Consider the following 18,093-nt stretch of genomic DNA (forward strand, 5'->3'; position numbering starts at 1 on the left):
GTGTTCAGTTACATTGAATCATAGCGTGTCAAATACACTGAGCTATTGTTATGTAATAAAAAGCTTTTTTTCTGTACATAATTCTTCTCTTGTTTCCTCCTTCAGACGTACGAAGACTCGCTCCTTCGACAACTTGCCCAGTGCATGTGAGCTGGGAAGCACACTGGCTCCTAACCGCCGCTCCAGTGACCCGAGCCTCAATGAGAAGTGGCAGGACCACCGGCGCTCTCTGGAGCTCAACATGGCAGTGGGGCCTGAGGGAGGGGGCAACCAGGATCAGGAGGTGCTGCCTAACGGAGTGGGCCCTTACCCAGATGGAGTGGACTCTGAGCTGGATGACAGCCCGCAGCCCCGGGCCTCAAACGCTGAGTTCGCACAGGGAGCCACCCTGAACCCATCAACGGGAGAGGATGCAGAGGAGGCAGAGCTCTCTGTGGCGGTGGGCATGGCTGAAGGCCAGATGGAGAACATTCTTCAGGAAGCCTCTAAGGAGGAGGCGGGAGCAGATGTTCAGAGAGAAGGTAGCGCTGCTGTCACTCATGTCATTAACACTGTTGTCACAGAGGTGGAGAAAGAAGCAAAAACCAATGAGGATGATCAGTGTGCTAAAGTCAACGGGACTGAGACACGAGCAGCATTTGCTAACGGTCACCATGCAGAAAACGATGAACTAGAGGCTGAGGAGGACGCTGAATCTCCTGCTCTGCCTGCACAGATGGCAGATGAGCAGGAGCAACAGGCAGCTGAGGAGACTCACACAGCAGAGGATGTGGAAAAGCAGGTTGTAGAGAGCTTTTCTGAGCAGGTGGAGGATGCACATGGACCCAGTCAGTCTGGCTCAGGTGAGCCAGAGCAGCTTGCAGCCCATAGAACTTTAACGAACGGCTTTGCAGACAGCTCACCTGAAGAACCAGGTGCGGATGAGGAGACATGCCTCAACTCTGAGAGAGGTGTCTCAGAGCCGGTGGAGCAGGTGGATAAGAGGGCCTCCCTGATGGAAAGCTCTACAGAGACTCTGACTGAAGAGGCCTGCAGCAGGTTGGAGCCCCCTGCACAGCCGTCTGTCTGTCAGAGCCGTCAGCCCCACTACAGGAAAGAGAAGGTGCTGGAGACGGGTGAGCACGGGTTTATCAGAACTTTAAATGGGGGTGGCAAGCGGCCCTCTGTCAGTGCCTTTCAGTCTGCTGACCTCAGCAGGGATGGGCTTTGCAACGGCGACACCTCTGACGGGGAGCCCTCCGGAGGACCTCAATGGGCCAAAGGGAATGGGGAGCGGGCCTCTCTGAGCCGACAGGTGTCCCTGGCGAGCTGCAACTCCCTGATCCTCCACCCACGGGGCAGCTGCTCCCAGCACCGCTGGTGCCACGCCCTGCTGGGCCGGATCGCCATCAGCCCAGAGCAGCCGTCCCGCAGCCACCTGGACGACGACGGGCTGACGTTGCACACAGACGCCATCCAGCAGAGGCTGAGGCAGATCGAGGCAGGACACCAGATGGAGGTGGAAACCCTGAAGAAGCAGGTTCAGGAGCTGTGGAGCCGCCTGGAGAATCAGCAGCATGCTGGCTCCCACAGGATCAACGGAGACATGGGAGACGAAGTGGTGAGACTCTGCAGGTTGATCAATCAATTGACTCACCTGCTAAACTGTTACCACCTGCATGTAACCTTTATGTTGTACCTGCAGCCTGATGAATCCCCTAACATGTACTGATTAAAGAGACTATGTCTATGTCTCCCTCCATACAGACCTCGATGACAGACTCGGAGTACAACTTGGACCCCAACTGTCTGTCACGCTGCAGCACAGAGCTCTTCTCAGAGGCCAGCTGGGAGCAGGTGGACAAGCAGGACACTGAGGTGAGCAGCTGGACTCACGTCATATTTATTAGGGAAGGAGGTAACAAAGTTTGTTTGGAACTTAGCCGCTCAGCTTGGTCTGTTGAATGTCTGTTTTTTACGCTTTTTAAAATATTTTAATACGCTGTATATTTCTGGATGCATTTCTGAACCTCAGATCCTTTTTAAGAGTGGCAGTTGATTGTTGTAGGTGAATTTCAATCAATCAATCAATCAATCAATTTTTATTTATATAGCGCCATATCACAACAAAAGTCATCTCAAGGCACTTTTCACATAGAGCAGGTCAAGACCGTACCCTTTAATTTACAGAGACCCAACAATTCCCCCATGAGCAAGCACTTGGCGACAGCGGTAAGGAAAAACTCCCCTTTAACGGGTAGAAACCTCAAGCAGAACCCGGCTCTTGGTGGGCGGCCATCTGCTTTGACCGGTTGGGTTGAGAGAGAGAAAGAGAGAGGGAAAGGGGGAGGGGGGACAGAAGAACAACAATCATAACAATAAGTATAAGCAGCAATAGCTAGGGAAGGATGCCATCAGGACTGTGAAGGACCGCGAAGGTTCGGCCCAGAACCCAGGGTTTCCTGTGAGATGAGAAAGCACAAAAAACTCCGGGGAAGAAGCAAAGTTAGTGACATGCATTGATGTTACATGAATGCATACAGATGGAGAGGAGGGGGAGGAGAGAGGAGCTCAGTGCATCATGGGAAGTCCCCCAGCAGTCTAGGCCTATAGCAGCATAACTAAGGGCTGATCCAAGGCGAGCCTGGTCGGCCCTAACTATAAGCTTTATCAAAAAGGAAAGTTTTAAGCCTACTCTTAAACATAGAGAGGGTGTCTGCACCCCGGACTGAATCTGGAAGATGGTTCCATAGAAGAGGAGCCTGATAGCTGAAGGCTCTGCCTCCCATTCTACTTTTTTGATCCATGAACTGCATTTTGCAGGTCACTCGCTGGTACCCTGACCATCTGGCAGCCCAGTGTTACGGCTGTGAGAGCAGGTTCTGGCTCGCCACCAGGAAGCATCACTGCAGGTAAGCAATGAGGAAAATCGAACTGCAGTGGCTCAAACCTCACGGTCACTGTCATCATCGACCAGTCCTGTTTGTCCTGTCGAGACTTATAGAGACATTTCCTTCGTGGTAGCTTGACCCTCTCCTGTTCAGACCCAGTAGTGTGTATCCACAGACGGGCAGAGTGAGACTGGATTCAGCTGAGGCAGCTTTCAGGACACACTGGCATCAGAATGAGTTTAAACTAAACTTGAGCGACCTTTAGACATACTGTGGTTCGGGTGACTTGTCCAGCCTGCAATGTAAAAAGCAAACTTTACAAACCTAGTCTCATCTTAAAGTTGCCAACTGTGATGAAAATAGAAAAGGGTGCAACACAGGATTCTAGGTTAGGCACATTGATAAAAATGCATACAACGGACGTCTTCTGTTCACACATTTATTGGCGTGTACAGTCCACGTGGTCATACGTTTTGAGCTTCATGGACACTTGACATCACATGAATCCTTATCCATATCTACACAGATATGGCAAGACACCAAAGACACATTGTAGAGCCATGTGTGAACAGGGCCTTCCTCTTCCTCCATTAGGACTTGTATTGATAGAGAGATATATTGATTGCTTTACTGCAGTGTTTTTAAATAGGGGATTTTGTCCTACACTCATGTGTCCTGGCATAACTGAATGGCCCTTTATTCTAAACAATGTAGAACTGGAAGCATCAGGATTATCTCTTGGTGCTTTGAAGTCCGCAGGATAATGACATTCATTTGGTGTGTTTTAGCTGTCGGTCTCAGTCTGTCAGCTGGTGGTATTTCCTCTGGTGTTATCATTTCCTCATATCACTGTTGTCTGCGCTTTACTTCCTTTACTTCTCTGTGGCGGGGAGGACTAGGTTAACCATTGGGTGGCTGGAGCAGGAGTAGATTCAATTTGGATGTCCAGTGATTCATGTGAAGATGTAAACCAGAGTGTTTAGACTGTAGACGAAGTTGCAAACAATAATCTGGCTTGGATTCAAAACACAAAAATCTAGTTTTAACAGTGTAGCGTTGCAGCCATTTCTCAGCTGTTGCTATCTTTTTAAAGCAGACACATCTTCAACAGGAAGTGTGCTTTTAGTGTGTTAAGTTTTCTGCACTGTTCAGGCAGTTCTTATCCATTGTCTGCCCCTCTCCTCTACAGTGGCAGGGAGCCTGTCCAGGAGGTCTGGTGAGATCCGGCTCCCCTGTCCCCCACCATTCCACCCTCCAACTGAATCGCTGCACCTTCCTCATCCTAATCCTAACACCCCCCCCCCCCCCCCCCCCCCCCCCCACCACCCCACCCCCCACCCCCCACCCCTCTCTCCCTCTGCTGCATCAGGTTTCCCTTCATTCTGTTCTAGTTGTCAGCAACTCCTCAGAGAAATCTCTCTTCATTTCTGAGATGTATTGGCTTGAGTGTGAGTCCTGCAGCACCAGTGTGTTTTCATTGAGCGGTTTTTAATTGGCTGTGACCGCAAGCACGGCGCTGTCAGTGGGTGAGCTGTGATTGGTCGAGGGCTGAGTGTTATTTCACCTAAAAAAAAAAAAAAAATTTTAAAAATCCTCAACCCCTCTCCTGCCATAGCACCACATCAGCACCCTGCCCCCCACCCCCATCCAAACCCACCACCACCCATGACACCCTGGCAGCATGCTGCCCCAAACCAGTCCCCTGCATCTCACCTCCCAGCAGCACAGCATGGTACTGGAGGCCACTCAGTCCACCTGGTTGTGTACAAGGTTGCAGACTCTGAGTGAATTAGGATGTAATTTTACTTCTGCTCAGGCAGGTAGAAGGGATCAGTGTGTCTGTGTGTGTCTGTGTGTGTGCGCGTTTGTGCGTTTGTGTTTGTGTGTAACTGTGTGAGCATGGCCTTAGGTCTAGATTTGAGCATGGGTAGCTGAAACCTCCAGTGTCACCTGCCTTCCTGTCCAGTGCTGGTTATGTGTGTTTTTAATGGGCTGAATATTCAAGTTAGCACCGCTGAGTGTTGGAACACCTTTGCTAACCCAGCATGTAGTGAAACATCACAGCAGAGTTGAACTGTAAACAGCAGCACTGAGGATAACCCACAGAGGAGTCTGAACTGTCAGACCTTCTTTCCACCTGCTTTATCCTGCGTCTCTGGTAACTGAATGTAATCAGACAGTAGGTGACACATGTTCACATCAGTGTCCTGTTCTTCAAATGTGGCTAAAGACATCCAGGCTAACAGCTGTAATGATCCTGTTAATTGTCATCTGACTAAATTGTTTCTTTGGAAACAGTTTGAGGGTTTTAATTGTTAATATTGGATGATGTTGACTAACAGAGCTTTTATTTTTAACATGACCATATGATTGTACTTGTGCTTTTGCTGAAGTGGTTAAAGGTTAAGTCTGGTGTTATTCTATATTTTTGTGTCTCTGCTGGCGACAGCTGTGGCCGGAGGTATTATGTTTTCAGGTTGTCCGTACGTACGTGCCATTCTCTCATGAAAGCGATATGCCAGGAACGCCTTTAGGCAATTTCTTCAAATTTGGCACAAACATCCAGTTGGACTCAAGGATTAACTGATTAGATTTTGGTGGTAAAGGTCACTGTGACCTCACGAAACATATTTTTGGCCATATTTCAAGAATTCATATGCTAATTATGGCAAAGTTTCACACATGTCCAATAGGATAAAATGATAAAGTGATGACATTTTATATCTAAAAGGTCAAAGGTCAACTTCACTGTGACATCATAATGTTCTGCAAAAACACTTTTCTGGCCATTATTCGACACCGTAATTCAGGAACAGAAGGTGAGATTGTGACCATATTTCACAGTTGGTCAGATAGTGAATTGATGACACTAGTCTTGAGTGTCCACATTGCAACTGTGGTGATTTTATTAAATTCCTTCAAAGTCTTCACTACAGATTTTATGAGTCTGGATAGACATGGATGTAAACTGCAACTTGACTGGTTGGTGGAGGCATACATACCACAAGGTGGTATTCCTAGTTCTTATTGTCAACAAATCCCAGTATAGTGTAAGTATTTTCTGTGTATCCAAAGCCTGATATATCTTATTCCTCTGTATCATAGAGGTCTGTTGTTGTCCAAAAACTATTAAAAACACATCAGTGAGTCACACCTTTGCCCTGGATGACATGTTCCTTCATTACTATGAACATGGCCACTGTAAATTATATTGACTCAATTCCACTCACAGTGTGCTGCTGCCTGAAAAACTTAGTAGAGCAGCAAATGTGTATTAATCCACAGCTGGAAATAGTCCCCAACAAATGTACTTTTTCCTCCTGTTTGAGTAACGTTTGCTAAAAACTACAGTGCCCAGCTGTTTTTAGGAAATAACTGAGTCCTATTAAAAAATTCAACCATATATTTTTGACACATTTTTATTATATTTACGTCTTCAGTAGGAACCAATGAGCAGGAGGCTGAGAGCCACAGATGGACTTAATTCATTGTTGGTTTCAGTTGGATTTGTTGACAAAAATGGTAATCACCGGCCGTATCCTTTTAACTTAAAGCTAAGAAAGCACCTAAACATATTCTGAATATACAATCAACCTGTTCCAAGATCTCTTATAAAGTGTTAAAGAGTAGACTTAATGAAATTGTATAACAAAGTTTCTGCAGAATGAGTGTAGTAACCAAACTTACTACTTTAATTGACCTATGATGAAACTTACTCAAATAAAAGTTCTATATTTTATACTTCTGATATATTTGTGTAAATGACAAATGAAAAAGTTTTCTGGCTCCCATGGTCTGACTACAGTGAGGAACTTTCATTATAGGTTTTACTTTTTGTTAACTAAAATCTGCCCCTTAGAAAAGGGGTCAGGAGGGACATGTTACTTTGACACGTCAAAACATTTCCATGTATGAAGAACAGGACCCAGTTACAAATGTGACGGAATTGAGTCGTGTGCAACACAATCTAAAAAGAAGGAGACGTATGGTTAATTGTAGGTGTAAAGGGTCTCTCTGTGTGAGAGTCCAGCAGTGACCTCTCCGTGTCCCCCTGCAGGAACTGCGGTAACGTGTTCTGCGCCAGCTGTTGCGACCAGAAGATCCCAGTGCCAAGCCAGCAGCTGTTCGAGCCCAGCCGCGTCTGTAAGACCTGCTACAGCAGCCTCCAGCTCAGCCCGGCTCCCCTGGACCTGGAGCTGGAGAAACCCATCACAGCCAGCTCTAACTAAGCCTCCGAGGACCGGGATGGTGGCGGGGGGCGGTAGGGGGGAGCCGGGCTGAGCCGCCGGCCACTGACACAGGCACACTGCTGAAGAAGAGCACAGGAGCTACGCAGAATGTCCCCATGTACTTTGTGTGTGTGTGTGCGCTGCAGATACGGAATTTAATGTGTGTATATACCGAAGCTGACGTGGCAGAGGAGCTGAACGGTGGGTTCACAGGTGTGTGTGTGTGTGTGTGTGTGTGTGTGTGTGTGTGTGTGTGTGTGTGTGTGTGTGAGAGAGAGAGAGAGAGAGAGAGGAAAGCACACATTTGCCACACAGGGTTTGTGGCAGTGACGGGACTGCACTCCTAGACCAGAGGAGCGAGAATGGACATCCTGGTGCCTTCGACCAGGCAGTTAGAGAAGGTCGTCTCACTGTGTTGCTGAAGTCTCTTGGAGGGCTTCGGTCCATTGAAACCATTTTCCCGCTCACCTACACTTCTCATCAGACTTCTACAGACCATCATCTCCCAGCTTGGACTTCTTCCTTTGTCTGGAGGGTGTAAGATCAGGAACGACGTGGAAATTGTGGCAATCAAGAGACAGTCCCTTGGCATTAAGAAATGTCTGGATGTTGAGCTGATGCTGACAGATGTTTTGGGGAAAAGTTTAAAGAGTCAGGTCACCCAAATTATAAAAAACATACTTTCTTCTAGTGTTATCTATCCATGTAAATAGTTTTGGTTTTATTTACTGTGTAATTGATATTTTCATTATCGATTTGAAACTGCTTATCATTTTCTCAGTTAATCATTTTTTAAATAAAATGTCAGAAAATAGTGAAATATGCTCTTTATAATGTCTCAGAGCCCAAAATGACATATTCAGATTGCTTAATCTGCAAATTCAATGATAGGACAAAGAAAAGCAGCAAATTTTCACATTTGAGAAGCCTTGAATCAGCAAATGTTTGGCTCTTTTGCTTAAAAGAAGTATCTTATCAAAAATATTTGCCAATTAATTGTCTCTTAAATATTTTCTTTCATTTGACTTATTGATTGGTGATGTGTTGTACTTCCATAAATTTGAGGGACATACAATAGACAGTTTCTGTCAAAATCAGAGCAGCAGATGTTGATATCCTGACTTTTAGTCTCTACTAGAAGTCATGATCCAGAACTGTTTCCTACATTTCCCATTATGCAACTTAGGTTAATAGCCCCACATCTCCACATAGACTTCTTTTCTAAAAAAAAATGTTAGTCTCAAGCTTAAACAGAGATAACATCAGAGTTACTTTCTCAGACTTGATGAAGCTCCTCCACAGAGGACATTTTACATTTTTCTACTCAGTCTGAACTCCATTACAAGTAAAACATATCTTCATGTATACATTTGTGGAGTCTCTAAAAAAAAATAAAAGATAACAGCATTGTTTGTCCCAGAAGCAGCATCCCCTGTTACTGTGGATAATCTACAGTTCTGTGATTTGGGTGAACTGACCCTTTAACACACTGTGGGCTTAATCTCAACTTAGCACATTTGCTTGCTTTTTGTTTTTGTGACAGTTTTGATCAGCTTTTCACACAGAATGGCACAAACGTGTGTGCGTATATATACACAGTATATACAGCTAACTGACATGCAAATACAAAATTAGAGAGAAAAAAAAATGCAAAGAGTTGCGTGTGTTAGTTTTGAGTTTCTGTGTTGAGATTCAGCCCAGAGTGCAGATAGAAGCAGCAGCAGCTGCAATCCTGAGGGATTTTTTAAAAAGTGTATCTTGGGATATTTGTAATGTCTTCTTTTCTTGCTTTTTTTGAATCTTGACCACGGTGAAGAGAAATCCTCACTCACACGAGGACTAGTTAGTGATAGGAAAAAGGCTTTCGACTGTCCGACCCTCACAGCTGACAGTCTGCCGTAAACGGATGTGTTGTGGCGTTGTCAGTTTGTGTCAAACGGCGGATGAGCCGCCCGTCACGGACAGACTGACTGTGTAATCTCAGTAATCTGTGTAATCTCCTCTGTCACGCCCTTCACTCACAGCAACCCCTTTTCTTATTTTTACCCAGCAGGCACTGGGAGCTGGACGCCTCCCTCACGTTTCAGTCGGTGGTGGGAATCAGAAGTGAAATCGTGGTCAGAGGAGCTGTTGAAACATTTAAAATCTAAATACATATTTTCATTTGATTTTTATAGTATTTTCTTGAGACCTGACTTGGGATTTCTGCTGTGATTGGCTGAAACGTGGAGGAGAGCAGCGGCAGCAGAAAAGGGCTCTTGGTGTTCTCATGCCACATGAAATCTGTCAGAGAAGCTTCACTGAGACGCCCACTCTGCCTAACACCCATTCAGTGACCTCCTTGCATACACACTAACACACACACACACATTTGTTTTGTAAAATAAATGAATAAAATAATATATTCAGATACCTATATAGCATTTAAGAAAAATGTATAGAATCCTTGAATAGTGGCTCACTAAATTAGTCACCAAAAAGTTTTTCTTTTTTTAATTTCTTTGTTTTCTTATGTTATTAATTGCAGAAATGTACCTATATTTTGCACCCTGTTGAAGACACAGGTGTGTGTATTTTTTTTTTTTTTTTTTAAATAGAGAAGCAGGGTGTCCTGTTTTGATGCTGCAGTGGATTTTTCCCTTTTAAATGCGATCATTACTTTGATTTTATTTATTATGGTTTTGTTGTTTAATGGCTGTTTGAAAATCCAGACAATTCAATTGCCACAGGATAATCAGTGTTTATGAGATTCGGGGGATGAGAGATGGTTCTGATCTGTGGCTGCGGCGACACTCGTCATGTCAGTGTCTCGCATCAGCCAATCAAAGCAGGATTTGTGGAGTTAAACATGCGAGCAGTGCACACATGCAGTGAGCAGTGTGGATGTAGCTGGTGAGACGTCTATGCACTGAGAGAACAGTGGTCCAAAACAAGCAGCCCCAATCCAAACTAAAAGCCCCCGAACTAGACCCCCCACGCCCCTCCCCTGACTCACACACACAAACATTACTCCATTCATACCTACAAACACTACCTCTACTTTCTACACATACTCGTTCACACACGCACGCACGCACACACACACACACACACACACACACACACACACTGAGCTTATAGTAGCTGAGTGATTGACATCCTCAACGACGGCCTTTGTTGTTATTATTGAAGACTTTTGTTTTTCCATTAATCAGCTGGAGCATTAAAGGTACAGCACACGACTTAAGTTCATGATGACCTTCTTGTTGAGACTGCCAATCTTTCTTTTTTTTTTTTTTTTTTTTAAATATCCCTCACCACCTAGCATGTGACATCAGCAGGGGGCCTGCCTGCACTTCATGTATCAGTATTGGGAAAGTTCACATGGGACAGTACAGAAGATGACAGGCAGGCAGAGGTTTGTTTGACTATCACAGGAAATGCTTAAATATAGCTGTGTGATTGACGACATGATGCTACTGTATCATACTGGAGCTGTATCACTGATCTTGTGTTCCTGATGAGCTGAAACCCTTATTTGAGACTCTTCTTTATTTAAAATGTGGTGGTTGAACCAGCAGATCACTGATGTGTGCAGTTGAGCTGCTGTTTAAGGTGGTCGGAACAACAACAGGCTTGAAGTGTTTGTGTTCCTGTGGATGTGGTGTTAAATTCAACAGCTCAACCTTCAAGTACAATGAATTGTAGCTGTGACACGGTGTCACAAAATTTAATATAAAACACCAAGTTCTTTTTCAATCTATTTGAGAGGTACTACTGCATTAAAACTAAGAGTGAAGCAAGTCTTTGCAAATTAAAATTTGTAGTTTGGCCCTGATGAGCTGCTCATTACTGATCTGACTTCAGACTGTTCAGTTTATAATGGTGAGGTAAACCTGCTCTGTAATCTCAGATATGTAATGTGTCTTCATCTGCAGGTTATTGGCTGTGACACTTTTCCTCACAGACACATTGACAACCAGCAGCATGAATTTCTTGTTCTGTATTTTCACCACAATCACAGGCATGAGGGGCACCACGCTTGTCTTGTTCAACAATCCAGGAATGTGAATTGTCTAAGAGAAAGAAAAAAAAAAAAAAGGCTATTTTTTGCACAAAGTAGACACTGCCACAGAGTCCATCAAAGAAAAGCTGAAACTGAAAGACTGCTGTGCTTTTCAGTATTGTAAGTGATCCTGCAGAGCATGATGAGAGTCACATGGAGCGTTGGTTCTGGTTGTATGTGTGTGGTGGGAGGGTTCGCTAAAGTGGGCATCAGTTACACATGTTGCCAGGATGATCCCATGCTGTGCTATTTTCTCTCTCTCTCTCTCTCTCTCTCTCTCTCTCTCTCTCTCCCAAGAAGTTCTCTTGGTCTGCATATGTTGTATTTTTCTTCACTCATGCTGACATGCTCTTGTCGGAGGCGTCGCTGCTACGGCCCAGTAATCATTTGATGTGAGTGAGTGTATGAGAATGCATAAAGCATTGGTGTGTGTGTGTGTGTGTGTGTGTGTGTGTGTGTGTGTGTGTGTGTGTGTGTGTGTGTGTGTGTGTGTGTGTGTGTGTGTCTCTTTTGGTGGAGACTGGTGCCAAGCAGTTTTATTACGGGTCTCTCACAAAGGGATCACTCGTGCTTTTGTTGGATTTTCCTTTTTTTTTTTTTTCCTCCCTTCTGTTTGATAAGCACTTTGAACCTTCTCATGTCTGTCAGAGGAGTGTGTAGCTGTACATAGCAATTTCCTGTAACAACAAGTGCTCCTTGTTCAGTCTGAATATTTTGTTTTGTTGGATTTACTTAAAAGAGCATTACATTGTCGTAGAATTAAAGGAGAAATAAACTAGATAAACCTACTGTGTTGGAATATCTACAGCTGCAAACACACAAAAAAGAAAACAGTCAAACACTTCAATCATGTTTAATGCATGTACTGGTATACATATCTAAAAATCAAGAAACTCTTAAGTTACTGTCTAACATCAATGTCTACTTACTGAATGCAAATTTAAGTGAATACATGACAAAAGAACAACTGAGAGAGAATCGAGATCAAAAAGCGACAAGTGCTGCTCTAAGTTAGTCATGCTCACTGATGTGACGAATGGTGGTGGTCTTACTGGCTCTAAAGAAAGGATACTAGAAAGTGACGATCCCTGACGATTACTAGACTTCATATCACTGCACAGAAACAGGACATCTGTACCATAATCAGCAGCAGCAGCAACGGACTAAGAGCAAGCTGAGGCTGCGTCAGTCAGCCTGACTGCACGACGTCCGTCATCAGAGGCAGAGCTGCATGTCTCTTTATCTTAGGTTTGCTAAAAACAACACAAGGAACACTTGGAGCAAAACGTTGCTATAATTGTTTTACAAAGTATGGCTGGACGACGACTGTCAATAAAGCAATTATATATATCAAAGGCTATTCAGTCAAGAGGACCATACATTTGATCCGAAGAAAAGAAGACTGGGCATGTAACAAGAATGAGTTTTTTTACTCCTGTTCAAATCCAATCTCGTGTGCAAAGTGTTGCCTCCTCAGACCCCTCTCGCCTCCTGATTTATGTGAGTAATTAAATGTCGGTTTGATTCTCTGAACAGAGAAAAACCTTGCGTGATATTTCAGACTCTAATGAAATGTTGCTATTAGATTGTTTTAACCAACAACATCATTAGTCTCCCTGCAACGTCTTTAGAAACTCATTTTTAAAAAAAATAGACATGGCTTCACCAGCCGACTATTCCCTTTGTCTATAAAAACTCAGACAGCAATATTTACAACTTTGATAATATATTATAAAGTAGACTCTCTTGATCTGTAGATCAGCGTAGGTTCCCTGCCAACAAATCTACTGCGGGATTTCTCCCACGAAAGCATGTGTCAGAAAAGAGAAGATTGTCGCAGGAGACGTCTCCCAGTGCAGGTTTATGTGTTGTCAGATGAGGAACTGAGACTGCACTATGTACAGGCAATGGAGCTGACGGTCAGCCTGGTGATGTATGTGTGTGTGTTAGCGTGTGAGTGTGTGTGTGCTTGCACTCAAGAGTGGATCAAGAGTTTCCCATGGTTCATCTTCAAGCTCCAGTCAGGAGGAGCACTGAACTGGATTCACACTGATGACTGATCCCACACCTGCAAGACAAGAACAGGGGCAAAGGAGGAAAGTTTAAATTTAGAGGAGACAGAGTGTTTATATTCATATTATATCTCCTTGTACTATTAAATACAGTGTATGGCTGAAGGTTTTGTGAGTGAATGTGGAAATCTAAACAACATTAGTTTGTTCATTTTTGTCCCAAAATGAAAATTTACACCACAGAAATAGAGCGACTTCTACTTTAAAAAAGTTAGTACAGCAAGTTAAAACTAACAATTTTACTTCTAAAAAGATGCAAAGTCACTTCAGTCTCTAGCTGACGCTTTAAAAAACTCTGTTTCTCTGTGAATGCTTCTGTTGCCTATGATAACTTTTATACTTGAGTATAATTCCAGACAGGAGTGTAAAGGTCCTTGACATTAACTTGGTATGATGACTGGTCAACTGAGCAGCAAGAACAAATAGCAATCCGAACACTTGTGAGAATGCTGCATCGTGTCTGAGCAGTGCCTCAATCTACAGAACAGACCAGAGCTGATCCATTAGCTGGAAAATGAACAGCTGTGTGTTTGTGGAGCAGGATAATGATCAGATTCAAGAATGCAAATGATCACATATTAGACTGCCTTTGGTACCAGAGATAATGTTTGTCATTGCTTTCACAGTACTCTCATATTTTCTCATTTGTTATATGATATATAGTATTTAATAAAACTGAATATATATATATTTTTATTGTATATTAGTGACTATTTTTCATCCATATTGTTTTTAGCATTATCTTTTATTGCAGTCTTTTGTTGCTTGCACACCATTTATCTTTTATTTCCTATTTTCCTGCTTTGCTGTTCCCAGAGAGGAGTGTTGTCTAAACCACTGGTTCCTAACCTGGGGGTCAGGACCCCCACCCAAAAAAAGATATATTTGAGGGGTCGCAAGATGATTAACAAGACAGGAAAGAAGAAGATACACAAAACTGAATCTATTTTTTAGCTGTTTTAAAATATTTAATTTCTTGGGAGTTTTATGTCTGTTAAAACTATTCATATGAAACAATCTGCTCAGCTTGAGGACATACAACTTGTGTTGTGGGCTCACAAATACACATCGCTTGGCTGTTCAGGTTGGAAACCACTGGTCTAAACTACAAATATACAGATGATTCATATCAGACGTTCAGTAATGGAGCCCTCTAAGGTCTCATCCTGAATCGAACCAGAGACGTACAGTTATACGTTATACATCTTAACCACCCAGCCAGCAGGACGCCCTTACACTACCTTGTTAACAGGGGCGAGCTGTGTTCGTACAGACCCGGCATGGAGTCGGGTGCTGTCCCCGAATCTCCCAGGGGACCTCTCCCTGCGACTGTCCAGCACCCTGCCAGGCGACTTCTCCCTGTCCAGTGGCCGGGCCGGAGACTTGTCCCGTCTGAATTCAGTGCGGCCCTCCCGGTAGCGGTGTGGGGTGCTGGGCTCTCGATGCAGGCCATCGTGGCTACCGGGGCCCGAGGTCAAACGTTTGGTGATGTGCTCTGTGTAGGTTGGCGGGCCTCGCTTACTGGGACTACTGTAGAAAACACAGCAGAGACCAGCGTGTCACCATGTGTTATCTGAACTTGTGAGGTGATGCTAATTAGAGTGGATTCATCAACAATTGACAAACAGAACTTTTAAGCCCATTAATATTGCTTTTAAAAGAAAAGTAGATTCGATTCCAACAAGTAGAAGTTCTTATATTGTGGATAATGACAACATCCATAAAGGTTCATCACCACACAGTGTGTACATGACATCAGTCATTAGTTATCAGAATATCAGATCAAATTTTCCTTTTTTAACAGCTAAGTTCAATCAAGAGGAAGATAATTTGATCTTAATGTAAGTTCAGGCTTACACTCTGCAGCTTGGCATCTGTAAAAGAGAAGCTGTGGTGGCAAATGGAGATTTAAATTTCCAGAATCATACTGTAAGAATGGAGTGATAGGTGTTTAACCTGGAACAGCAGATGGTGCTGTTGTCATATCCTAAAACTGCACAATTACTTATTTGCTATAGTTCAGTTTCTTCCTATGAAATAAAGGAATCCAGAAAGTGCAGAATAAATGTACATGAAGTTATTTGTTTTTGTAAGGCCCCCTGAAGTGTTTTAATCTCAACATGTTCATTCAAATCCCGTAGTTTTTTCCTCTTTTGCTGTATTTTATTGCTCAGACTAAAATAACAAGGTCAAACATGATGGAGGAGCTGACCCTCGGCTGGAGCCGGTCCTCTGCAGCTCTCCGGACTCTCTGATCAGACTTCCCTTACAGCAGATGACCCGCAGTTTGTTCTGGTAAGAGGAGGCCAGGTAAATGGCCCCGGAGGAGATGGCTGGGCCCAGGTAGCGAGGATTGGGGATGTCAAGGTGGGCTAGCACTGTAGGACTAGAAGCAGGGACAACGATGTGAGAAATACAACTAAAAAAACAACAAATGTGTTCCAGGAGGCAGAATGTCTCACCCCAGAGCAGCGTGTCCTTGAACCTCGATGACATCCAGGGAGTTGAAGTAGGTGACGAACAGGTAGGGCTCTCTGTAGGCTGCACCAGAGAACATTACAGAGGTAATTATTCAGATGACAAAACCTGGTGGTGTTATTCTGCATTTAATCATGCAGCTTTATATGAGTTATAGAGCGTATTTACCAAAGGACAAAGGCAGACGGCTCCACTTGATTTCCTCAGTGCGGCTCCTTCGACCGTACGTGTCCACAAACACTCCAAACTCTACGACAACAATAACAAAACTCACTACACACTCCTCTGTGTGCTCTTGATAGTGTCTAACCTCAAAACAGGAGAGGAGTGGTATTGTGTGCAGACAGTACTATCATGGACACAATGTGACTTTATAGTATACATCAAAGTCACAACTATGACACTGATGTAGTTACATGAACATATGGTTGGAGAAGAAAAACAAATCAATACTGTACTAAAAATATTCTTTTGTTTTTATATCTTAGTTTTTAACCACTACCACTTTGTTCACCGCTCACCGTGAAAACACAGCAGGTATTCCTCCTTCTGCATGCTGCTGGCCACCTGCATGATGGCGATGGGGAAGCTGTGGGACGAGGCGGCGAACACTGCCGAAGCCAGTGACACATCGTTCTTATCCAAGAACTCTGCAGAGGAACAAACAGAAGACCTGGTTTAAGTGTTTAAGAGGTCACAAACATCATCTCTTGAAACTTGAAAAAAAATTTGCCTCAACACCTTAAATAAATGTCCATAAAAACTTGAAAAACGACAAACACTGTATGTTTATGCTTTGTGATGGTTTTCTAAAATCACAACAATGTTCTGTTTGCGTCCTCACCCTCAAGCACAAACTGCTTCATCTCGATCTCGTAGAACTTGTTGGTGCCGATGATGATGCTGTAGCTGGTCAGATGAATGCAGCTGCAGGGCTCCAGAGTTTCAATCTCCTGTGAGATGAAGAATGGAGATGTGAATCCAGACAAAAAGCTGGAGTTAATACAACAAATCCTTATTATGGCAACTTTATTCTCTTTCTGTATATTAAATATGTAGTGTATTGTGTAGATGTGGAGCTAACAGGTCATATCCACCTTGCGAATGCAGTATTTGTTGAGATTGTCATTGTAGCGCAGAATGGTTATCTTGTTAGGCATTGCAGCACATATACAAGGCCCGTTTTCTATCTGTAAAGAGAACACACACACAGCCGTTTCTAAAGTCACTTTGTACCATCACATTTTTCCACAAACAAGTGAAGTTGTGACACACACACGTCATGTGAAGCGTCACAGAGGAGAAGACCTACTCTCCCAGCAGCAAACAGATGGCAGCCTTTCACCGTCTCAAAGATGTGGGGAGCCAGCTCAGACTGGTTGGGCAGGTGGGACTGGGCCAGTGACTGCTTCACCCTTTTAATCTCCACCAGACACAACGCCCTCTCGTCCCCTACAAGACGCACACAGATGTTACACACTAGCTGATGTTGAGCTAAAAGTTCAGTCTCACACTCTGCTGCTCACTGGACCATTATCATCTGGTGGAAACGACAAAGTTGGAGGTCTCACCAACAATCATCAGCAGCTTCTCCTGCTCTTTGATGATGTGGATCTGAAAGACTGATCCCAGGCCAGGGACGTGAGTCAGGGAGTTCTTGATAACGTTCAGGGCATACAGACCCTCTTCAGAGCCCACCAGAACTATCTGTGGGCACAGCAGGAAAACTCACTCACAATCATGATCAAGTTTCACATCGTGTGTTTATACAGAACACATGATGATACATCAGTGTGATCAACACCGGTACCTGATCTGTAAGAGGGAGGGTGCAGTTAATATCCAGCCTGTCGTCTCCCTCCAGCTTTAGGAGAGAGTTTCCTAGTAGCTTCTGGAAGAGCAGAGAGAAGAGAAAGATCAGCAGGGTCATGACTTTGACATGACCTCAGGGAGAGGCAGCAGAGGAGCACAACAGAGAGGGCTGGACGGCTGCAGGACTGTGCAGGTTAACAAGTGTCAGAGGTGGGACCAAGTCACTAGTCAGTCTAGTTTTAATCATAGCTTGTCAAAAGTAGAAAGTGAGTGCAATCAGTTTTTTTCTCTGCATTGTTAATATACAGATCTAAAATTCTCACTGCAATCTAAATATTCAGAGTAAATGCTGAACTAGAAGTTGAAGAGCTGTAAAGATTTCTCTGCTGTTACTTCAACAATGATATAAAATTTACTTCTGTTGTAAAACTGACATGTGATTTTATTTAACCAGGAAGACCCTTGAGATATATTATCACTTCTACAAGAGAGACATCATAGAGTCACAAAATAGTCATAGAAATGTTTTTCTTAATATAGACACAACAGATGTACATCTGCAAAAAAGACAGAAAAAGACTCAACCC

General features: G+C 43.8%; 2 protein-coding genes across 14 annotated transcripts in view; one reads left to right on the forward strand and one right to left on the reverse strand.

Moving 5' to 3' along the window:
* mtmr3 (myotubularin related protein 3) overlaps positions 1 to 18,093 on the forward strand; it is a 36,349-nt gene that overhangs the window by 17,389 nt on the left and 867 nt on the right. The window contains exons 17-21 of one of the 3 annotated variants that reach the window (XR_006098086.1): positions 106 to 1,600; positions 1,747 to 1,857; positions 2,803 to 2,891; positions 4,060 to 4,086; positions 6,928 to 7,366. Coding sequence is in view for 2 of the 3 variants with exons in the window: in XM_042421041.1 (XP_042276975.1) it covers positions 106 to 1,600; positions 1,747 to 1,857; positions 2,803 to 2,891; positions 4,060 to 4,086; positions 6,928 to 7,099 (1,894 nt within the window). In the remaining variant the exon portion in view is untranslated. Of the gene's footprint in view, positions 1 to 105; positions 1,601 to 1,746; positions 1,858 to 2,802; positions 2,892 to 4,059; positions 4,087 to 6,927; positions 11,933 to 18,093 lie in introns of those variants that run through there. The other 2 variants (XM_042421041.1, XM_042421042.1) reach the window with 2 other exon arrangements.
* LOC121903716 (citron Rho-interacting kinase) overlaps positions 11,982 to 18,093 on the reverse strand; it is a 49,348-nt gene continuing 43,236 nt past the window's right edge. For all 11 annotated transcript variants that reach the window (XM_042421032.1, XM_042421030.1, XM_042421031.1 and 8 more), the window contains 11 exons: positions 17,505 to 17,585; positions 17,266 to 17,401; positions 17,007 to 17,146; positions 16,792 to 16,884; positions 16,539 to 16,647; positions 16,216 to 16,344; positions 15,863 to 15,943; positions 15,679 to 15,757; positions 15,429 to 15,602; positions 14,458 to 14,746; positions 11,982 to 13,212 (listed from right to left, as the gene is read on the reverse strand). In XM_042421032.1, the coding sequence (XP_042276966.1) occupies positions 13,189 to 13,212; positions 14,458 to 14,746; positions 15,429 to 15,602; positions 15,679 to 15,757; positions 15,863 to 15,943; positions 16,216 to 16,344; positions 16,539 to 16,647; positions 16,792 to 16,884; positions 17,007 to 17,146; positions 17,266 to 17,401; positions 17,505 to 17,585 (1,335 nt within the window). In that variant the 3' untranslated portion in view covers positions 11,982 to 13,188. The remainder of the gene's footprint in view (positions 13,213 to 14,457; positions 14,747 to 15,428; positions 15,603 to 15,678; positions 15,758 to 15,862; positions 15,944 to 16,215; positions 16,345 to 16,538; positions 16,648 to 16,791; positions 16,885 to 17,006; positions 17,147 to 17,265; positions 17,402 to 17,504; positions 17,586 to 18,093) is intronic.

Source organism: Thunnus maccoyii, chromosome 9 (assembly GCF_910596095.1).
Source record: "Thunnus maccoyii chromosome 9, fThuMac1.1, whole genome shotgun sequence".
In the NCBI taxonomy this organism is placed as follows: domain Eukaryota; kingdom Metazoa; phylum Chordata; class Actinopteri; order Scombriformes; family Scombridae; genus Thunnus; species Thunnus maccoyii.